Source organism: Physcomitrium patens, chromosome 8 (assembly GCF_059467195.1).
Source record: "Physcomitrium patens ecotype Gransden chromosome 8, ASM5946719v1, whole genome shotgun sequence".
NCBI lineage: Eukaryota > Viridiplantae > Streptophyta > Bryopsida > Funariales > Funariaceae > Physcomitrium > Physcomitrium patens.
The window spans coordinates 11092304-11110950 of record NC_143417.1 but is presented as its reverse complement, the minus strand read 5'-3'; the positions used below and the strand labels follow the sequence as shown (position 1 = coordinate 11110950).

General features: G+C 40.5%; 1 protein-coding gene across 5 annotated transcripts; it reads left to right on the top strand.

Moving 5' to 3' along the window:
- The first annotated feature begins 7719 nt into the window (after positions 1 to 7719).
- On the top strand, positions 7720 to 12452 carry LOC112285731 (protein N-terminal glutamine amidohydrolase). Of its 5 annotated transcripts, XR_016504503.1 has the most exons (8): positions 8406 to 9029; positions 9409 to 9514; positions 9683 to 9760; positions 10019 to 10149; positions 10315 to 10439; positions 10527 to 10609; positions 11305 to 11393; positions 11493 to 12452. XR_016504503.1 is itself a non-coding variant. In XM_090252546.1 (7 exons), exons 2-7 carry the CDS (start codon positions 8884 to 8886, stop codon positions 10685 to 10687), a joined length of 747 nt encoding a protein of 248 aa, XP_090108672.1. In that variant the 5' UTR covers positions 7720 to 8143; positions 8734 to 8883; the 3' UTR covers positions 10688 to 11174. The 5 variants fall into 5 exon arrangements, 4 of the variants coding, with proteins under 4 accessions (XP_090108672.1, XP_090108673.1, XP_024382568.1 ...); XM_090252546.1 differs by lacking the exons at positions 11305 to 11393; positions 11493 to 12452 and adding an exon at positions 7720 to 8143 and having other exon boundaries at positions 8734 to 9029; positions 10527 to 11174; XM_090252547.1 differs by lacking the exons at positions 11305 to 11393; positions 11493 to 12452 and adding an exon at positions 8173 to 8389 and having other exon boundaries at positions 8734 to 9029; positions 10527 to 11174.
- The last annotated feature ends 6195 nt before the right edge of the window (positions 12453 to 18647 follow it).

Sequence of the window (18647 nt, the reverse complement as noted above, 5' to 3'; positions counted from 1 at the left end):
TTGGAGAAAATAACTACATCAACTGTGAATTTTGGTGGTGCTCTCTCCCTTTCTTATATTCTTGGGTGAGCAAGCTTAAGAAGGAAGCTATCGTCGAACTGACTTAGGTTTATGAGGATGTTGTTGATGAAACTCCTGTACCTTTTGTGGCGCATTGGTAAGATTTTCAGTTGGCTCTCACGTTTGCTCATTAATGTCATAGCCGTAGCAATGAAGAAGTTATTCCAACTTGCCCCACCTTCGCCGTGAATCCAGTACCTTTTCAACCTCGTATTCTTCATGGTTCTCGATCTCAATACTAGGTGATGGACATTGTACTCTTCCAGAAAAAGACGACTCTCGATAAGGCTCTAACAGAGAAACATGAAAAACTGGATGTACATTCATAGAAGCCGGTAATTCCAGATGATACGCCATTGGATTGATTTGCTTCTGGATGATAAATGGTCCCAATCTTCGATAGTCCAACTTATCACATGGTCGCTTGGTCTTGATATTCCGTCAAAGAAGCCATGCTTTATCTCCAATTTTGAAAGTAGGTGCTTGATTCCGAAATCTATCTACAGACGCCTTGTAGGATTCTTGAGCGGATTGTAATTGAAGCTTCAACGTATTTTGAAGCTCTGATAGTTGTTTCGCAAATCTTTCACCTGTTGGATTGTTATTTGTTGACGGACTCAATAAATCAAGCTTCAGATGATACTCATAGTTGGAAAAGAATGGTGTGTATTGAGTCGATGCATGGAAGGTGTTGTTATATGCAAACTCAGCTAGTGACAGATATGTGGTCCAATCGTCTTGCTGATAGTTGATGCTGCATCATAAGTATTGTTCCAAGACTTGGTTTACGCATTCCATTTGGCCGTTAGTTTGAGGATGAAAAGCCGAAGAAAGCTTGATATCCACCTTCAGTATCTCAAAGAGAGATCTCCAAAACTTTGATACGAACTGGGTTCCTTGATCTGATACGATATCATCTGGTAGTCCATGATATCGATACACATTATCGAGAAAGAGCCTTGCTATGACTTCATTGGACGATGTCTTCTTGCAAGGAACAAAGTGCGCCATCTTTGTAAGCCGATCTACCACGACAAAGATGCTATCAAATGAGTTCAATGATAGCAGGTCCGTGATGAAGTCCATGGAAACTGAAGACCATAATCAACGTGGAATTAGCAATGGCTGTAGGAGTCTATAAGGGCGATGTCGAGGATTCTTGGATCTTGAACACATGTCACACGAGAGGATAAAATCTTTCACATCCTTCCACATTTAGGGCCACCAAAAATCTCGAGAAATAAGCTTCAAGGTCTTCTTGAATCCAAAATATCCCGTAGCTGGAAAATCGTGGCAAGATTGAAGAACTCGGAGTCGTGCTGGTCCTTTTAGGATATACAACCACTCCTCAAAGTATAAAAGATCTCCCTCCACCTTGAACTTGTTGTCATTGGCATGCTGCTTGATATCAATGGCTACTGAATCTTTAATGGTTGCGGCACGTACCTCATTCAAGAAGTCAGCATCAATTGGCACAATAGTAGCGCGAAGCCAAAATTGCTCTGGCTTCAAAAATATCATACATTGTTGATCAAACGCTACTTCTCCAACCTTTGGTACAAGATACGATCTCCTCGATAAGGCATCAGATAGTCCTTGCTGCATTCTAGATCGATAAGTGATAATAAAATCGAACATAGATAGCAACATAATCCATCGAGCTTGACGTTGATTTAGAACTCGAGCCGACATGAAATACTCCAAATTCTTATGATCTGTGTATATGATCATTCGATGTGCAGCCCCTTCAAGAAAATGACGTCATTCTTGGAAAGAATCCACTATAGCAAGAAGTTTTTTATCGTGGATCTCATAATTGATTTCAGCAGCAAAGAACTTTAGAGAATAGAATACAACTGGATGGAGCTTCTTGTCTTCTCCCATTTGTAAAAGTACAGCTCCCAAAGCAAAATCCGAAGCATCAATTTCTAATTAAAAGGCCTTTGTAAAGTCTGGATGTATCAAGATTGGAGCCGTAGTAAATGCAATTTTTAGGTCTTGAAATGCCTTCTCCGCTAGAGGTTTCCATTCCAGCTTATCCTTGCACGTCAACCGAGTGAGAGGAGCAGCAACTTGAGAGTGATTCTTGATGAAGATCCGATAGAAGTTGGCAAAGCCAAGAAAACATTGTACGTCTTTCACCGTCTTCGGAACCTCTCAGGACACGATTGCTTCCACCTTCTTGGGGTCCATCTTCAAGCCTTCCGTAGTTGCAACGAATCCCAAAAATTCCATCTCTATTTAGTGAAATAAACACTTCTCCAACTTGGCATATAGTCCTCGCTCGTGTAGTTTCTCCAAGACCAAACAAACGTGCTTTTTATGCTCTTCTTCATTTTTAGAGAATATCAAAATATCATCCAAATAGATGACAATAAAATCGCCAAGGTACTCTCAAAAAATGTCATTCATCATATATTGAAAAACCGCTGGAGCATTGGTAAGACCAAAGGGCATGACATTATACTCAAAATGGCCATACCTTGTATGGAACGATGTCTTCCACTCATCTCCTTCCTTGATTCGTACGAGGTTGTAAGCTCCCCTTAGATCAATTTTTGTAAAAATTCTTGTACATCCAAGTTATTCTAAGAGACAAGAAATCAAGGATAACGGGTAAAGATTCTTCTTTGTTATCTTGTTGAGGCCTCGATAGTCCACGCACATCCGCAATGAGCCATCTTTCTTCTTTACAAATAAGATGGGTGCTTCAGCTAACGATTTTGAATGACGGATGAAGTTCTTGGCTAGATTCTCATCGATGTACTTCCGCAACTCCGCCAACTCCATCTGCGATAGATTGTAGATTGGGCCAAAAGGTAGTTGTGCTCCTTCTTGCAAGTCTATGGTGCAATTATATGGTCGATGTTCCGGTAGCATGTCGGCATTATTCTTTTGAAACATGTCTTTAAAATCCTTATATTGCTCAAGTATACTTGTTGTCAAGATCTTCTCCCCGGTAGTTGGAGCCGCATAAATGACAAACGGTGTGCCTTCCTTGGACGATCTTATAAACGCTCTTGCTCCAATAAATAAAGATTTCTCTATTTGGGGTTTTCTACTAGGCTTGCTCTTGGGTGGTTTTGTGGGAAAGGTCATCTTCCGCAACCTCCAATCTATGGATGGGTTATGCTTTTCCAACTAGGAAAGACCAAGAATAACAGGATTTAATGGGGTTCTAATAATATTGAAAATAATACGACTACTATGGCCCTTAAACGTCACTTCTATAGGTTTTGATTCATGGGTGATACTACCAGATAATAAAGGTCGCCCATCTATGACCTCAACGTGAACAAGTTTTGATTTTTGTACTAAAGGGATCTTATGATGCTTCACAAATTCTTTGTCTAAGAAACAAGCAGATGCTCTTGAATCTAATAATGCTAAGGTTCTGAGTTTCTGAGGGCCAATAAGCAAAGGGATTGTAAAACAAAGGGCAGGTTGAGCGGAAAGAAAGGAACCTGGTTGTTGTTGCGATATTTCACTGTCCAGTCGCACAGTTTCTATTGTGGCTGGGCATCCTCGTTTTCCTGAACAAATGTGCCCCTAGTCTTGACAATACGTCGATTTTGCTTCTTGGGGCAGTTTCCAACTTTGTGGCCTTCTTCACCGCAATACAAGCATAGACCTTCCTCCCTACGCTGCTTTTTTTTCTTCTAAAGTAAGGGATTTGTCACGTACCGCATCAATTTGCATGTCTTCTACCTCTGAATGTCAATTCACACTGCTTGCCGATATAGTTGCGGTGTGGCGAATCGTATGTTGTCTTGAACGTTGGTCTTGGCGGCGTTGGAATAGGCGGTTATCGCACTTCACAGCTTGGCTAATAGCTTCATTGAGCGTTTGTGGATCAAGAAGAGATAACAGTAAATCCTTCACATCGTCCCTTAAACCCCAATAGAATTGACTCATCAATGCTTCTTCGTCCCAATTGATGTCGCATGCTAATTGCCTGAAGTCCGATGTATAGACTGATGGAGAGCGCATCCCTTGTCGTAGTGATCGGATCTTTATTGTAGCCCATCGAACCTTGTCGTGTTCACCAAATGCTTCCGCAAACGCCTCCAAAAAGGTTTCAAAGTTGTTTAGTATGGGCGATCGTTTCTCAAACAAAGGAGCAAACCATGATAGAGCTTGTCCTATTAGTAAGGTTCCAACAAGCCCAACACGTGACTCCTTCGTTGGATAACGTTCGGGCTGTAAAACTATTATCAATCTGATTTGATTGACGAATCCTCAAAACTTGGAACGCGTACCATCGAACTTTTCCGGAAGACTAACTCGGGGCTCCTTATGTTGTAGAACTAGCGGTGCTTGTCGAACGTGAGGCAAATTTGCTTCTCCAAGTGCAGAAGTTTGAGGCTGATGCAACCTAAATTGTGCCATCCCAAATGCTCCATCATTATGAAGCCTTGCCACGACTCCTTCAATCTCTGCAGTTTTTTGCGATAACGTAGCGATGGCATTCATGATAGCATCCAACTTGGACTCCGAACTTTCCATCATACTAATGTCTTGACCCCCGGCCATTCTAAGAGAAGGACAGAAATGAATCTATAAGAAGACAATATTGGTTTAGAGGAGGGTACTCCGCAACCTCTAAAATGCCTTAAGAGCTTCAAGAAAAGGGGTAATCCACTCTCTCCAAGAAGAATAAGACTCCAATATTGTAACAAAAGAAGTATCACTTTAGAGGAGGGTAATCCGCAACCTCTAAAATGCTAGTACACTTCCAAGCAGAGGGGTAATCCACACTCTAACGAGGAAGAAACTAGCTCTGATATCTGAGGTGAGTGAAGTCTCGACAAACTGTCATAGATACAGAAATATAGACTCAAGATCTAATAAGAAGTTCAAGAAGAATTGGCAAGAACTAGATTAATCAGATGAATACAAGAACAACACCAGAGAGGTGAGCTAGAGCTCCAAGAGATGTGTTGTTGAGACTGAAGAACTCTTCAACCTCGATTCCAATATATACTCCTATTTAAGAAGCTTCTCAAGCAACTTCTACCAACTAAGAAGCTTCTAGAAGGTTCCAGAGACTTGCTTCTAGAAGGTTCTAGAAACTTATCTCTAGAAGGTTCTAAGGACTATGTCCCTAACATCTTCTACCAACTAAGAAGCTTTTAGAAGGTTCCAGAGACTTGCTTCTAGAAGGTTCTAGAAACTTATCTCTAGAAGGTTCTAGAAACTTGTCTCTAAAAGGTTCTAAGGATTATGTCCCTAACAAAACCTCTAAGAACAATACTTGCAACTAGGAGAAGGTACCAAAACCAAAATCTAGAATTCTACACTAGATCATCATCTCTAACAATATAAAAGCAAAAATCAAAAATAATCCAAAGCAACTCCCACTCACCTACAATTGATAATCACAAATCACTAATTTTGTGAAAATAGAAGACAATTGCAATAAATTAAAATGTGGAGAAGTGAAAAAAAATCAAAAACTCAAAAAACAATTGACATTTAGTAAATACTACTTCAAAGCTCCATATGATCTCTAATCTAAAAACCAAGATTGCCAATAAATTCCTTAGGCCCCTTCTACATAAAATTGGATCAAAACTAATAAAGTTTGAATTCCATATGCACTTTGAGTGAACTTCCAAATTTAACACTTAAGAATTTTGGACAATATATATATATATTTTTTTTTTTTTTTTTTAAGCATATGATTCCACAATGAGTCCTATTACTGATATGGTCCTATAAATTGTAGGACCGATTGCCATTTATTCCCTGTCACCGCAGAAGTATAATCGTGTACCTTTTGATTGTGTTACCCTTTAATGCACATATTCTATGAGCGAGGATCTTAACTTTGCACTAAGCATATCATCGCATGATGCAAGGTGCCATAGTGATTGTCGCTGATTTTTGCCAATTTATTTTTTTCTTGCAAATTTGCACGCAAGAGTGCATTGCACCATCCTTGCATCGCATCTCGCACCACAACCCTTATCTGTACCAACAGATTTGCGCTCCAATTCAAAAATAATAACCAAATGTAAAAAAAACATAAAAATTGAAACTGAGTTGGGCTTGCCTTCTTGATTTACTGTGTCATGCAACGAATCTCAACATCGATTGTTGTTCATAATTCAAACCCAACTTTGCACCTGCCTTGCTCCTACTATTCTTTGCAATCAAACTCTGCGACCCATACTACCCACCTCATCCGTGTCCAATACCTCGTCGCCGCATTCAAGCACCGTAGCTCAGCCTTGCCTCGCGATATTCCGCTTCGCATAGTCCAGCGCCGCAATCTCGCATTGTTTTGTAGTGTTTTAGTACCTCGCATAGCAGCTCTAGTGCTGTCCTATATCAACGACCTATATGCACCACTGCTAGTACTTCCCAACCAATCGTATCCCATACTTGAGAACTCTCTAGCACCGACAACTAGAGACAATATATATAGACAAGCAAATCCTTATAAGAATTGGATATCTTGACCTGCATATTCAAGAGTGTAAGTGTGAAGAATAGAGAAAATTCTAAAGCTTTACTGAAATGGCTAAATCACCATAGCCAAGCAAATCCTTACAACAAGTTCTTCCTCTCTCTTAAAATCACTCACAAGATTTGACTTGACAAGAATGTCAAGTCAAGGGTTTTTTTCCAGCTAAGTATCCAAACTCTAGTTGACATTAATAAAGTCAACCAACAATAAAAATCAACGGATGAAAAACCACTAACTAAACTAAATTACATACATTTGATGAGATTTGGCACCTAATGCTATATCATGTGACAAAATAATCAATTAAAATAATAATTCTTCTTTCCGTCCAATTTCCATGCATTTTAAAGCCAATCTATTAATGTCACAAGGTAGCATGGATAGTACCAAGACTTTAGTGGAGATGGTTTTAATACATATTTGTGAGCTAAAAAGTATGACTTTGGTTTCACAAGAATGTCTTTAGTTCCAATTTCTTATAGATGAGTGAATATTGCCAATAAAGATGTATATGTACTTGAAGCAAGCTAACTTAAATATATCAATCCTGAAGAGTTTAAAATCATGCAACATGTTGGGAGATGATTTCAAAATTGAGGTTTAAATTGGATATTTATTTCATGCATGTATAGTACTTCTTACAAAAGAAAATTTGTGGAGAAACAATTGTGCTTTAGTGTGTGTGTATATATATATATATATATATATATTTAGGAGAATGTTAAATAGACCCACATTTTTACTAAATCAATCTATCCATAATGAAGAATATGGCAATTAAAATAAATATGGTTGGTTTTCATTGGTTTTGGATGTAATAGTGGACAAATGAATCTAAAAGTTTTTTTTTTTTTTTTTTTTTTTTTTTTCCTTCTGTATTTCTTCAATCATGAAAGAAATAACATTCCCTTCATTTATTTATTTATTCATTCATCAGATAATCAATCAATCAATCACCCAAATTAATCTCTCAACAAAAACTTCATCCATACATTAATTTCTCATCCTCATTCGTCCATTCCTCTCGGACTTCACAAATGAAGATCCCATCCAGCCGACACGTGTCACAAGCGTTCAAATCGACCTTCAAACCTCGGGAATGGATCCCCCCTTTGACAATTTTTTTTTAAAAGTTAAATTTATTTTTTACAAAAACCCCACGAACAAACTCCAGCAGCGATGCTGGCAGATACAAACCTGGCATCGGAATCACGACACAGGAGAGAGTGGAATATATCCAACCCGCAGATTTTGAAGTGAGGCTGTTTGATTCCTGATTTCGATGGTGTTTCAAGCCACGACGATCCTCGAGGGAAAACAATCACATACCCATGAAAATGTTGAAACTTGCGCAAATCATGTGAAGAGAGTGTGTGTGAGAGAAAGAAAGAGCGAGAGAGAGAATCCCACAAGAACAAGTACAAAATTCCGAGTTGCAGTCGGGTGGGGATGGGTGGATTACTTGAATTGCTTCCCCCACGTCGACTCAAGCGTGTTGGGTTGTTTTGTGGAAGTCGCTGGAGTGATGAAAGCGTGTGATAAGTGCGATACAATGCGTCAATCGCAGTGTTGGATTCCATACAGAAGCACGAAAAATTATGAAATGATTGGGTATGTATCGTGTCGTTGCATTAATCTTTGGTCGCTTCATGGATCACAATGAGGAGAGTTACCTGGTTTGCGGGCTGTTGGGGTTTTAGTATTAGCAGAGCCAGTGCTGGGGCAGCTCGGTGCAAGCCCGGTGTATAGAATAAGCGGCCTAGGGGCGGATTGATACCTGGACTAGACCCACTGATTACCCTACCATGATATGAACTGGGCTTGGCACTCCTTGCGGCAACGTACACTCCTACAAAGGTTGGAGGATTGGTTCGTGCTTGCTTAATCACCGACACCGACACTTTCTTAGTGAACGCTAATCAGCTCCAGAGCTGGCGGTTTGGTCTCAATGTTTTTATGTTCCAGGGATAACCTCCGCTTTCTTTGAGATTGAAGAGTGTGCTTTGTCCAAATTTATTGAGATTTGACTTAATTGCGTGATCGTCCTGGATGGCTATGAATCCCAGCCATTTTTTGTGAGCCCATGTAGCTGGCGTTTGCGGTGATCCAGCTTCGATTCGAGTTGAGAAATGGGTGCAAACTTTTTTGTGGTGTAAAGTGATTCACAATGAGGCGTGCATTGTTGTTGATTTGTGTTCTAGGTTTTTTGGGGCGGATAGGCATTATTTAAAGCAGAGCCTGGGTGCACATTCAGTGGGAGTTGGCGTTTTGGTGTTAAGTGTGGACGTTGAACAGCTGTGAAAAGGAGAGCTGTCGCTTGGTCTCGATTTTCCTGTTATTGGATTGGAGGCATGGATGGACCGAATTCTTCGACAAATTTGGAGTTCTCTGGGGGTGGGTCTGAATATGCAGCGGATGAGGAATTCGGAAAGGATTCTGGAGCGTCGGAGAAAGTTGAAGATGTTTTGTCCAGTTTTGACTACACTTCGTGCTATTGGTATGAGCCGTGTGTCTACTGCCGCTTAAACCACGGTTACTCCTCTGCTATCCTGTTGGCATCGGATTAGCCTTTAGGTTTTCGAGTTGAATCTGCAGTTGGCATTGTGCATTCCGGGTTGAATTTGTGCATTGTGTGAAGTTTTACTCTTGAAAATTTACTTCGCTAGGCCTTGAGTGGTGCCTCCTTGTGCAGGTATCATTCTTCTCTTTGTCGCAACTTTGGTCGTAGGATTAGTGAGGTTGCATATGAAGTAGTGGAGTTTGAAGAGGATTTACACGTTTTGATATGTAACCGCACTCAGTTTCTTGAAATTTCAACATCTTATTAATCTGGGATACAACGTAGAACGGAATGACGACAATCTCATGTGTGACAGTGAGGAGAATGTGTACATGCTATGCAAGAAGTTGAGCAAAGTGGGGTTGGCTGCTCCAGACGCGTCTGACCTCTTTGCGGTCTTCATCTCCAATCCAAAACGCCAGGTGACCCTCAGGACCTTCACATCGAGTCTTCAGCATCCTTGCTTTTCTTCCCCTATGAATTGGATTTGTTAGTTGTGGACGTGAGATTGTTCCTTGCGTATGTGCGATGCAACTGCCTCTGCAAAACAACGAGATTCTTTCATCCTCATTCTAATCGGAACTGTGCAGGTTCCTATATGGCGTCAAAGAAGCAGCAAGGACGCAGCAGGATTATGCGTTTGGGACTACCATGTTATATGCATTCAAGTAGTATTCTTTTCCTTAATCAGAAGATCTGATAGTAGTATAAGTAATAGCAGCAGTTTAAGCACATAGATTCTCAATTTCAAATCAAGAGAGTGTGTTTGCTTGACATTCTACTGTCTCCTTTCAGATTCGTGTTGTTCTTTCTACCTTGTAATTTACGTTTGCTCTTCTTAGAGTGGTGTAAAATCCATTTTAGGCTGTACATTATTCAATAGAATTTTGAGCCTTAAATTAAATTGTTGGTGGATTCCGTGGCAGAGAGATCTGAAAAGGGAGACTGCTGTGCTGGTTTGGGATCTGGACACCAGTCTGCCATGTCCAACTACTCTAGATGATTATGTGGCAGGAGCTTTTCAGCCATGGATACCCTTGAATCCCGAGTTTTCCAGGTTACTCACCTAGCTAGTGCTAATTGCATTTTAATAGGTTTGGTGGTCTAAGTAGTATATTGTTACTCATCTTTTGAATCCTTCCAAAGGTGGCGTTTATGAGGCTAGATTTTATTAGATCCCGTATTTAGTAAGTGCATTCAACCTCTTTCTACTACATTGCAGATTCTACAGGGTCATTGCTGCACCCATGTATTTGAGATTCTTTGCCTCTGATAGACGGCATATGAAGAAAAAAGACGGGAGTTGGATGGCCCTCCCCCCACTTTACGATTGTCTAGTGGCTGAAGGTACGTTTTACCCTCAAAGTGCTTTGAGAATCTTCCATTTCTAAATATCCTTATTTGCCTGAAGTGGAAATGGTGGTGTGAATGTAGATGGAGCGGTACATAATTTGGAGGAGTTTATAACCATGTCAGTTGATCATGTTATAACCAGCCCAGAGGAAGCGATATCCTCGGTGATGCATCAGAAACTTGGAATCCTCCTCGGTGAAAAGGGTTTGCTGCAGTTTTTCAATCAGAACCTAGGTCGCTAAGAAGTGCATTACAAATATTGGACCGAAGCATTTGATGCTAACATAAAATACAGGAACATAGTGAGTTGTGCATAGTTCATCATGACACAGCAAAATGTGCGTCAATTACCTTGAACAAACGTATAGTGAATTGTGTAAGGGTTTGCACAATTACTGCACCCCTAGATGCGGTTTCGAATAAGTAATGGAAGGATTCATCAGCTAGAAATGTAATAGGTTTCTACTTTTTGAGAGTTATCTACAGAACTGCGCATGTTAGTTGTGTGCCTCAGGTGAAGCAGAAGCGGATCCAAACGAGGTGATAAGTTGTTCCTTTCAGAAGTTCAAAACAAGCTCATCATCTTTCATTCTCGCATTCTAAGTTGAAGAGCGAGGCTGAAATTCGGAATCAATCATCAGAAACTTAGTGTTAGGGTTTAGATTATCATGCTCATTTTCAAATGTAACTGCATTTTGTTAATGAGCCGAGTCCTCAATTGGAGCTGCATTTGTATTGTACAGTAGTCAGATAGAGTAGGTATCAATTTTATGCTTTCTTGTTTGAACATGGGGTCAATCCCTACTCGCTTATGCGATTGTTTCTAATCCTTCTGACCGCGATGTCTGCTGTGATCTAGCTACTATCAAGGGCATGAAGTGTCGCGTACCGTAATTGGATTCAGTAGATGAAAATGGAAGCAACAACAAATTCTCCAGACTGCATTTTGTGAGTTTCAGCTCTAGAAAGTTTTTAGCCATCCTGCGAAGATTCATTTGCCGAAACCTTATAATTCAAGAGGTATGAAGTCCAAGTGGTTCTTGGCAGGTGGCTACGGCTAACTAGGTGGTCATGCGACCTTTGGAGTCCGTCCTAAAGCTTCCTATCAATCCTATCCTGATTAAGTCACCAGATTCTTGAATAAGACATTGACTCTCTTTCTAAACGGGTGCTACGCACAATTCACTGTGCGTGGGGATCAACGGAGTAGTAAAAAGTTCTGTGGCACTGGAGAAGGCAATTGGTGGCAGTTGGCTTGCATATTGTGCATATGTGCGACAAAAATGCTGCTGAAGAGTTTATCTGGAGCAATAACATGCATGCCAGTGGCAAATGTACCAGAATACCAAGCAGCTGCAACGCCCTCATAGAAGCCTCTGTGTGGTTGTTACGTGTGGGTCGGATTCTGCATGATAGAACTCTTGTGAAAACTATGCCTAGGGTGATATAGAAATGGAACAACTCTTTTTGCGCAGGCTCCTTCTCTTCTCCACTGGCAAAGGTGGTGTCTTCAAGCAGTCTTTTCTGCAGAAGTAAACGCTGCAGAAAACTGAGTATCCTTTGCTTCGAGTGATTTTTCACTTGTGCTCAAGCGTTGGAGTAGTCCAGAGGTTGCAGGCTGCAGATGAGAATGGTGGTATTCGCAATTTCCAAGGGAAGAACATCTCAAAATTACTAGCACCGTTGAAACCGAGGATCATTGATTCAATGGGGTATTAGGAGATATTGATAGCAGAACTTTTCTCACGCTTGCTAGCAGTTTCTCAGACCTAATGAAGCGCTAGAAGCGCTCGAAAAAGTTAGAAGGTAGTCATTTGGTGCACATCTTAAAAGTAGGATGAAGTAATCTCCATGAGAAAAGCATGAAAAGGTGGAGAAAATGACTTCTAGAGAAAGACTCGACATTAATAGATGTGTGACTATTGACTCGTCCTAAATAGAAAGGCGGAAAACTGCAAGATAGCTTGCTTTATTAAATAAATACTGCAAAAGAGAGATTCACTCACAGATTGCTGAGAAGTCCCATCTTTCAAGCACCAGACAGCGGAAGTTCGATCTCGAAGCTTAGTACCCCACTGTGATCAATATATACATTCTTTCCAATTCTCAAGGCACATCCACCATTGCACTTGAGACATCTAACAGACAAGTATTCCAGAGGAAATGGCACTATCAAGCAAGCCATATGCAAGAGAATCTCTGCCTGTGAGGAGTGGAGCTACAAGTTTCCTACGTTCTACGTAGATTCATGATCTAGCAAACAGCTATCTTTTCTTTGAATTTCAGAATTAAAGGTTCACTAGCAGATTTAAGTGCCAGCTTCAACATGCACCACGGAACTGTGAAAATCACCCACAATGTTACGTATGCAACAGTGGCCCCAGACAAAGACCTACCAATCGCAGATAATAAGTACAGCACAACCACAACCTTTAGAAACAGTTTCTTGTCCGAGCCACTAGCAGCCACCCGGAGCACGCTCTCTAAAGCTCCTAGTACGTTGGCTACAGTCGCTGCAATACAATTCGCAGTCTCAGGAGATATCTGCCACTCTGCGGGGTCCATGGGGAGGATGGTGAGATTAAATGAACGGAAGATAAGCCCTAGAACCGCGAGTGACCAGGTAATCACGAAGAGCACATCTGAGATTAGGGACACCATGTTGAGGTTCCGAAACCCACAATGGTAGTAGACAAGGGATCCGCACGCCAAAATCAGTACTGCCATCGCTGGTCTCCTCCACATAACAACATCACAACCAGTGCTCATTTGAAAGGCTTTGGAAATGATGCAACAGCCCCCAGTATCTGAAGCGTTTAAGCTCCTCCTCGCATCCCGACTTGGATAGCTACACTCAGAACGTAATCAGCGCTCACAGGATACGTTGGCAATTTGTACCAGCTTCAAAGATTCAGAGCCACAATGGCAGCTACTACTTGTGTAACCCTCGAGCCTTGTAGCAGTTGTCTATATTTATCAGCAGCAGTCTATCTGCTCAGCATGCTTCGTACAGAAGGATTGTAACTCCGGTGATAAGCATATTAAAGTGAAAGTGTCTCCGTCATGGCCAAGTTACGAATCCCTCGCCTAATAAAACCCAAAAAGAACCACCAGTTCAAGCAGATGAATACAAATGGTTTCAACAGATAATAACGCAGAAATGGACTGCTGAAAACAATTTTTCGTTACTAGCACTCACAGATCTTGAAGGTAAGCAAGCGCAAGTCTAGATTGAAAAACCTTGACGAATCTGCAAAGCTCCTAAAGTTCAAACCTCTGAACGATCGAATGCATGGAAGGAACTACCAACTCCGTCATCTACGCTCGATCACCTGCGCTGATTTGCACGGACTACACGAGCGCCACGCAGCAGTTTTCTTTCCCGTGACTAACTCGCGCTATTAAACGCTGCCAATCGGCAATGTGCAGGTCAATCCCCGCCACTCGCACGTAACGAAGACCTGAGCTCAGAGAATAATCGAAGCACCCAAATTTGAGGTGGTCTAGAGAAGATTGCTAAGTTCAAACTCGTCGTTTACATCACATCAAGAAATCCTCCACATAGTATCGCGGCAACCTACTACTTACCGGATTCTAGAAACTCCGAAGCATACGCAAAGGAATCCTGCTCACAAGTCACAAAACATTGCCCGTCACAGATGCATTTCCATCAGGCAACATCGAACTGCCCTACGGGTCTCAAGCACTTCAATGAACCTTTACAACGAAAAATTGCACAATGATTCCAAAGCCTGCACCGGTGATATCGACAGTCACATAGAAAGCGGGCGTGGACATTGAGGTGACTAGCAGGAGGAAGGAGCTGCAAAAGATGGAAGACCCAAAATAAAAAAGGCACAGAATTTGGCTTTTATAAATTTCACTCTGTCGCCAGCAAGTTTGAGTGTTAGGGCTTTTAGAGATACGATACAAACCTTTGAAGACGCTTCCAGCTGAAAAGGAAACGGACAAAAGTGATTTGTGAGAACGTTCTATGCGATTCTGTCTTACCTGGAATGGGCTCAAACGTCATCCCACTTCAGCCCTTGCTGACTTGACTCTTCGTTTTAAGTACGTATAAGCAGCCATTAGTTTGGGACTAAATTCAACATGACCCAATTTGTGGCATCTTTCTGCTTTGGCGATCTTTATTTGTAAGCTGGTGAACACTGTAATTCAATCTTTAAGTCGAATTCTTTTTTCCAATAAAGATCCCATGAGAGAGGCGGTGAACATTCCTCAGATTTCGTGTGCATGGGTGAGTAGAACTTGTAGTCGTTTCTGACTGGCACAAAGTCCCGTCATCAGGTACTCGATCTAAAAATGTCCCGCTCAATTCATTTATGTGGGATCCGTTATGGGCTTAGATTGTCAGCTCTCTTCAAATAGCATCGGAAGCAGATGCCTCAATATTTCTCATCTGCTAAGATTAAGTGTCGTTTCAGAGCTTGACCGCGACTGCTCTGGTTCGAGTCCTGCAGCAAAACTCGGAAACCCAACTTCTCTCCCTCCAGGAAAAAAATTCTTGAGTACTCAAATGTCAGATGAATGCAGAAAGCTTACACTATCGCATTGAATGAGGGAGTAAATGCGAATACTGACTTCGTCTCCAGGCTGTTGTGTCGTAGTGCAGGCATAGAAGGCACAAAGCTCCACCTTCGATCGAAAGCATCGTAGAGAATCACCACATCGGGTTTGGAGCTCAAGACGTAGATTACATTTTCTTGCCCTACGCAGAGCAAGGACGAGTGATTCGGCCCAGACACAAGCCTGTTTAGAAAACGCTCAAGTGAGAGCTCGCTGGATGCAATCTCCAACTTCCTCCATTCGCTTTTGCTTGGATCAAGCAACATGACCTCTAATACCGCAGTTTTTCCAATTGCCACTAGAGCGATATTGTCACAGCACCCCACAAGCGTTGGGCTACAGAGGAACGTGGGTATGATAGGCAAAACTTTTTTCCAAATCCCATGACACTCATCGTACGCTTGCACTCTGTTCGCACAGCAATCGACGTAGTGAAAACTCCCATCCCAGTAATGGCATTGCTTCTGCATTCCAAAGACTTCCTGAGCGAGGTCGCCTCCGGACTTCCATTCTGCGATGGCCGAATCGAATATACGGGTTGCTCGAGCCTCCTCCTCGTTGAACGTGAGATTCTGCCCTGCCAGGATGAGTTTGTAGGTACCTCTCGTCTTGTCCACATGCATGCCACACACAAAAGGCGGTCTCGCAGGCTGATCACGAGGTAAGGGTGGAAGCTGCCTCCATGTGTTCGCAATGGGATTCACCACAAGAAATTCCACATCCTTCTGCGGTGTAATAAACCCTACCATGAATCAAAGCAGTCCCCCATCAGCGGCGATGATACACACATCGCCCCGCGGATTCCACGATTGCAGCCTCGGATTGCTTGGCCTCAAATTACACAGCGGAACACGATACCACCTTCGCAGCGTCGGATTGTATGTCGCGACGGAAGCATTCTCTTTCTCGAGAAACGGGAACACGAGGTTCGGTCTCTCGACTCGACTCACGCGCCCTTTGCAAGGCCATGACCTCCACCGCTTGCACACACACCGCAGTAGGCAGATCACAGGCACAGGCAACTTGTCAGCCAGAATCTCCTCAACCGCCTCATTCCATAATGCTTCACTGCCCGTCATGGCATCTCCCATTCCGCCGGTTCGTGCCCCCCCCCCCCATCGATTCAGAGTCCACAAAAACGCAGCAAACCATCCCACTTCTGCCTCATCTCGCGCGCGTGTAGAATACCAACACCGTGAACTCGGCGATTTGGAAAAAAAACCCAAGAGATTCTACCGTCGTGCCCATTCAGACACACAAATCCACCCACATCTTCACTCGTCTGAATCCCACTTCGGCTACATCCTCCGATTCATTACTTTCTGGCCACTTCCATCACATTAATCAGACTGCAGTGTCTTCTCCTTCTTCGCACACACTGCGACATCCACTTCGAGGATTGTCTACTTTGCAAATGAATATTGAATCCCCTTCAGTTCTTCTTTCCTGCAGAAAAATGAGAGGTTTCAGCTTCGCATACCCAGCCATGGAATTGGTCTCTACAGACACTCACTGTGTTTACTGAATCTGCATGTTGCTCACCATCGCATCACTCCGAAGCATTTTCCTTCCGAAATCCCATTTTGGATTTGTGTTGGTGGCACATGCATTGTAAATTGTTGTTATTACTGTTTCTTCTCGTCCTTTTTTAGGTAAGACTTGGTAGGTATGTATTTTCTGTGTCTTAATAAGTTTTGTGTTGTTGATTATTTTTAGTGGAATAACTAAAAAGGGGAATGTGGGCTAAATTTAGATAGCGTGGGTGTTGTAAAATGTGTATAGACAGAGCTCTCAAAATGTAGAGACGCATTTACCATTACATTGTCAAATTTAGAGTGTCAAATTGTAAAATGTGGATTATTCAAATTTTTGTCTTCATCTTTCTATGATTGAATTACAAGACCATAACTAACCATGGTGCAAAGATACATTTTTCTTTTTTTCTTTTTTTGAATAAGGATTTATTTATTTACTCACATTATGGGTTTTAAATTTTAACTGAAAATATATGGTAAAACACTCTTAAAGTAGTATTGACAACAAAGATTTGGAATTTTTGTTCCATTTGAGAATAATGGATTGGATAGAGAAAAAAATTTGCAACTAGTAGAGTTCAAGATCGAAAAAAAAAAACAAAAAAACAAAAAACAACAAAAAACAAAAACAAATAGTTAATAGTGGATTTTTTAAAAGTTAGATTATATATGGTCAAGCATCTATATAAGTTAGGTTCATTTTATCTTTATACATAAAAATAAATTCTTGAAAATAGCTATTCACAAAAAAAATTATATTTTTGGAATTTGATTTTTTTATTGTTTTAAAATATGAGGTATCAAATTATAGCACAATTTTGCAATGATGTAAACAAACAATTTTTTATATAAGATTTTTTTAAAATATTCATAATTTTATTCTAATATCCATCATTTTTAATCCAATTATATGATATAATTATGTTGTTCTTGTGTAAAACATTTGGATAATGTTTCATCAAAATATAGAACATTGTCTTACCTAATTGTTCTTCTAATATAAGATAATTTGCTTCTATTTAGCCTTCTAGTTTAGAAATGTAGGAAGTAGTTATTAAGCTTTAAATGCAAGATTGTCTTGCTTGTGCAACTCTTGCATGGACAAGAATTGAGGCCTTGTCTTATTTCTTTATGAATATCTTATACTAAAAAATCTATGTCCTACATTACTTAATAAATGATAAGTTCAACAATGTTCTACATTAAGAGTACTTAGATATAATTGTTGTTACCTTCATTACATCAAGATTATATACTTGTACTTCATTGGTGTATTTTTATGCACTCTTTGTAAGAAAGAGGTACTAACTTTGTATTTGTATCCTTCAATGACCTTAATTAGATTTAAACCAAAAAATCTTTATATTCAATGTAATTTAAACTAAAGCATATATATCATTTTTTTCACAAATTAAAATAAAGTTATACTTTTTTCTTTTATAGTGTCTTCAAAGACATACTACTTTGACCAAATGAAATAATGACATCCAATTGGTGAATTTTGTCACAAAAAATAAAATTGCTTATAAAAAAATAAAAATAAAAGGCTAGTTAAAGATTGTATTGTCAGTTGTGAAGAGACAAAGTTAGGTGACACTTATTGCCATTGTATTGTGCCTAAGTTTAGAGACTCACTCATTATACTTACTTGCTACAGTATTAAAATAGAAGAATTGCTTCTAATTTCTTGATCCACTTCATCAAAAAGTACATCAATGGCAAATAATCTCCTCTTTGCATTTTTGTATTCAAATATTCTACTAAGAGCTAACTTGGAAAAGATCTCATAAGATATTATTATTAATCCAAATCTAAGTTTCCAAGTCCCAAGGGATTATTTTGGATATTCTAATATTTCTTGGACTAAGCAGGACTCCAACTTAAATGTTATAAGAAGTGCCATATTATTTATCAGGTTATAGTGAGAGTGAAGAACATTTAAGCAGCTCTATATTAGAGATATACATAGGCAAATATAGAAGGCATATTTAAAAATTTCAATTGTATCAATGTGACATAATCTACAACCACCAGTCCAAGTAGCATTGACTTTCTATTTTCCTATTGGAAGGTTCCATAC

Coding starts and splice junctions, on each gene's coding strand:
- LOC112285731 (XM_090252546.1), top strand. CDS start 8,884: ATGGATGGACCGAATTCTTCGACAAATTTGGAGTTCTCTGGGGGTGGG. Junction 9,515..9,682: donor TCTCCAATCCAAAACGCCAG/GTGACCCTCAGG, acceptor GGAACTGTGCAG/GTTCCTATATGGCGTCAAAG. Junction 10,150..10,314: donor TTGAATCCCGAGTTTTCCAG/GTTACTCACCTA, acceptor ACTACATTGCAG/ATTCTACAGGGTCATTGCTG.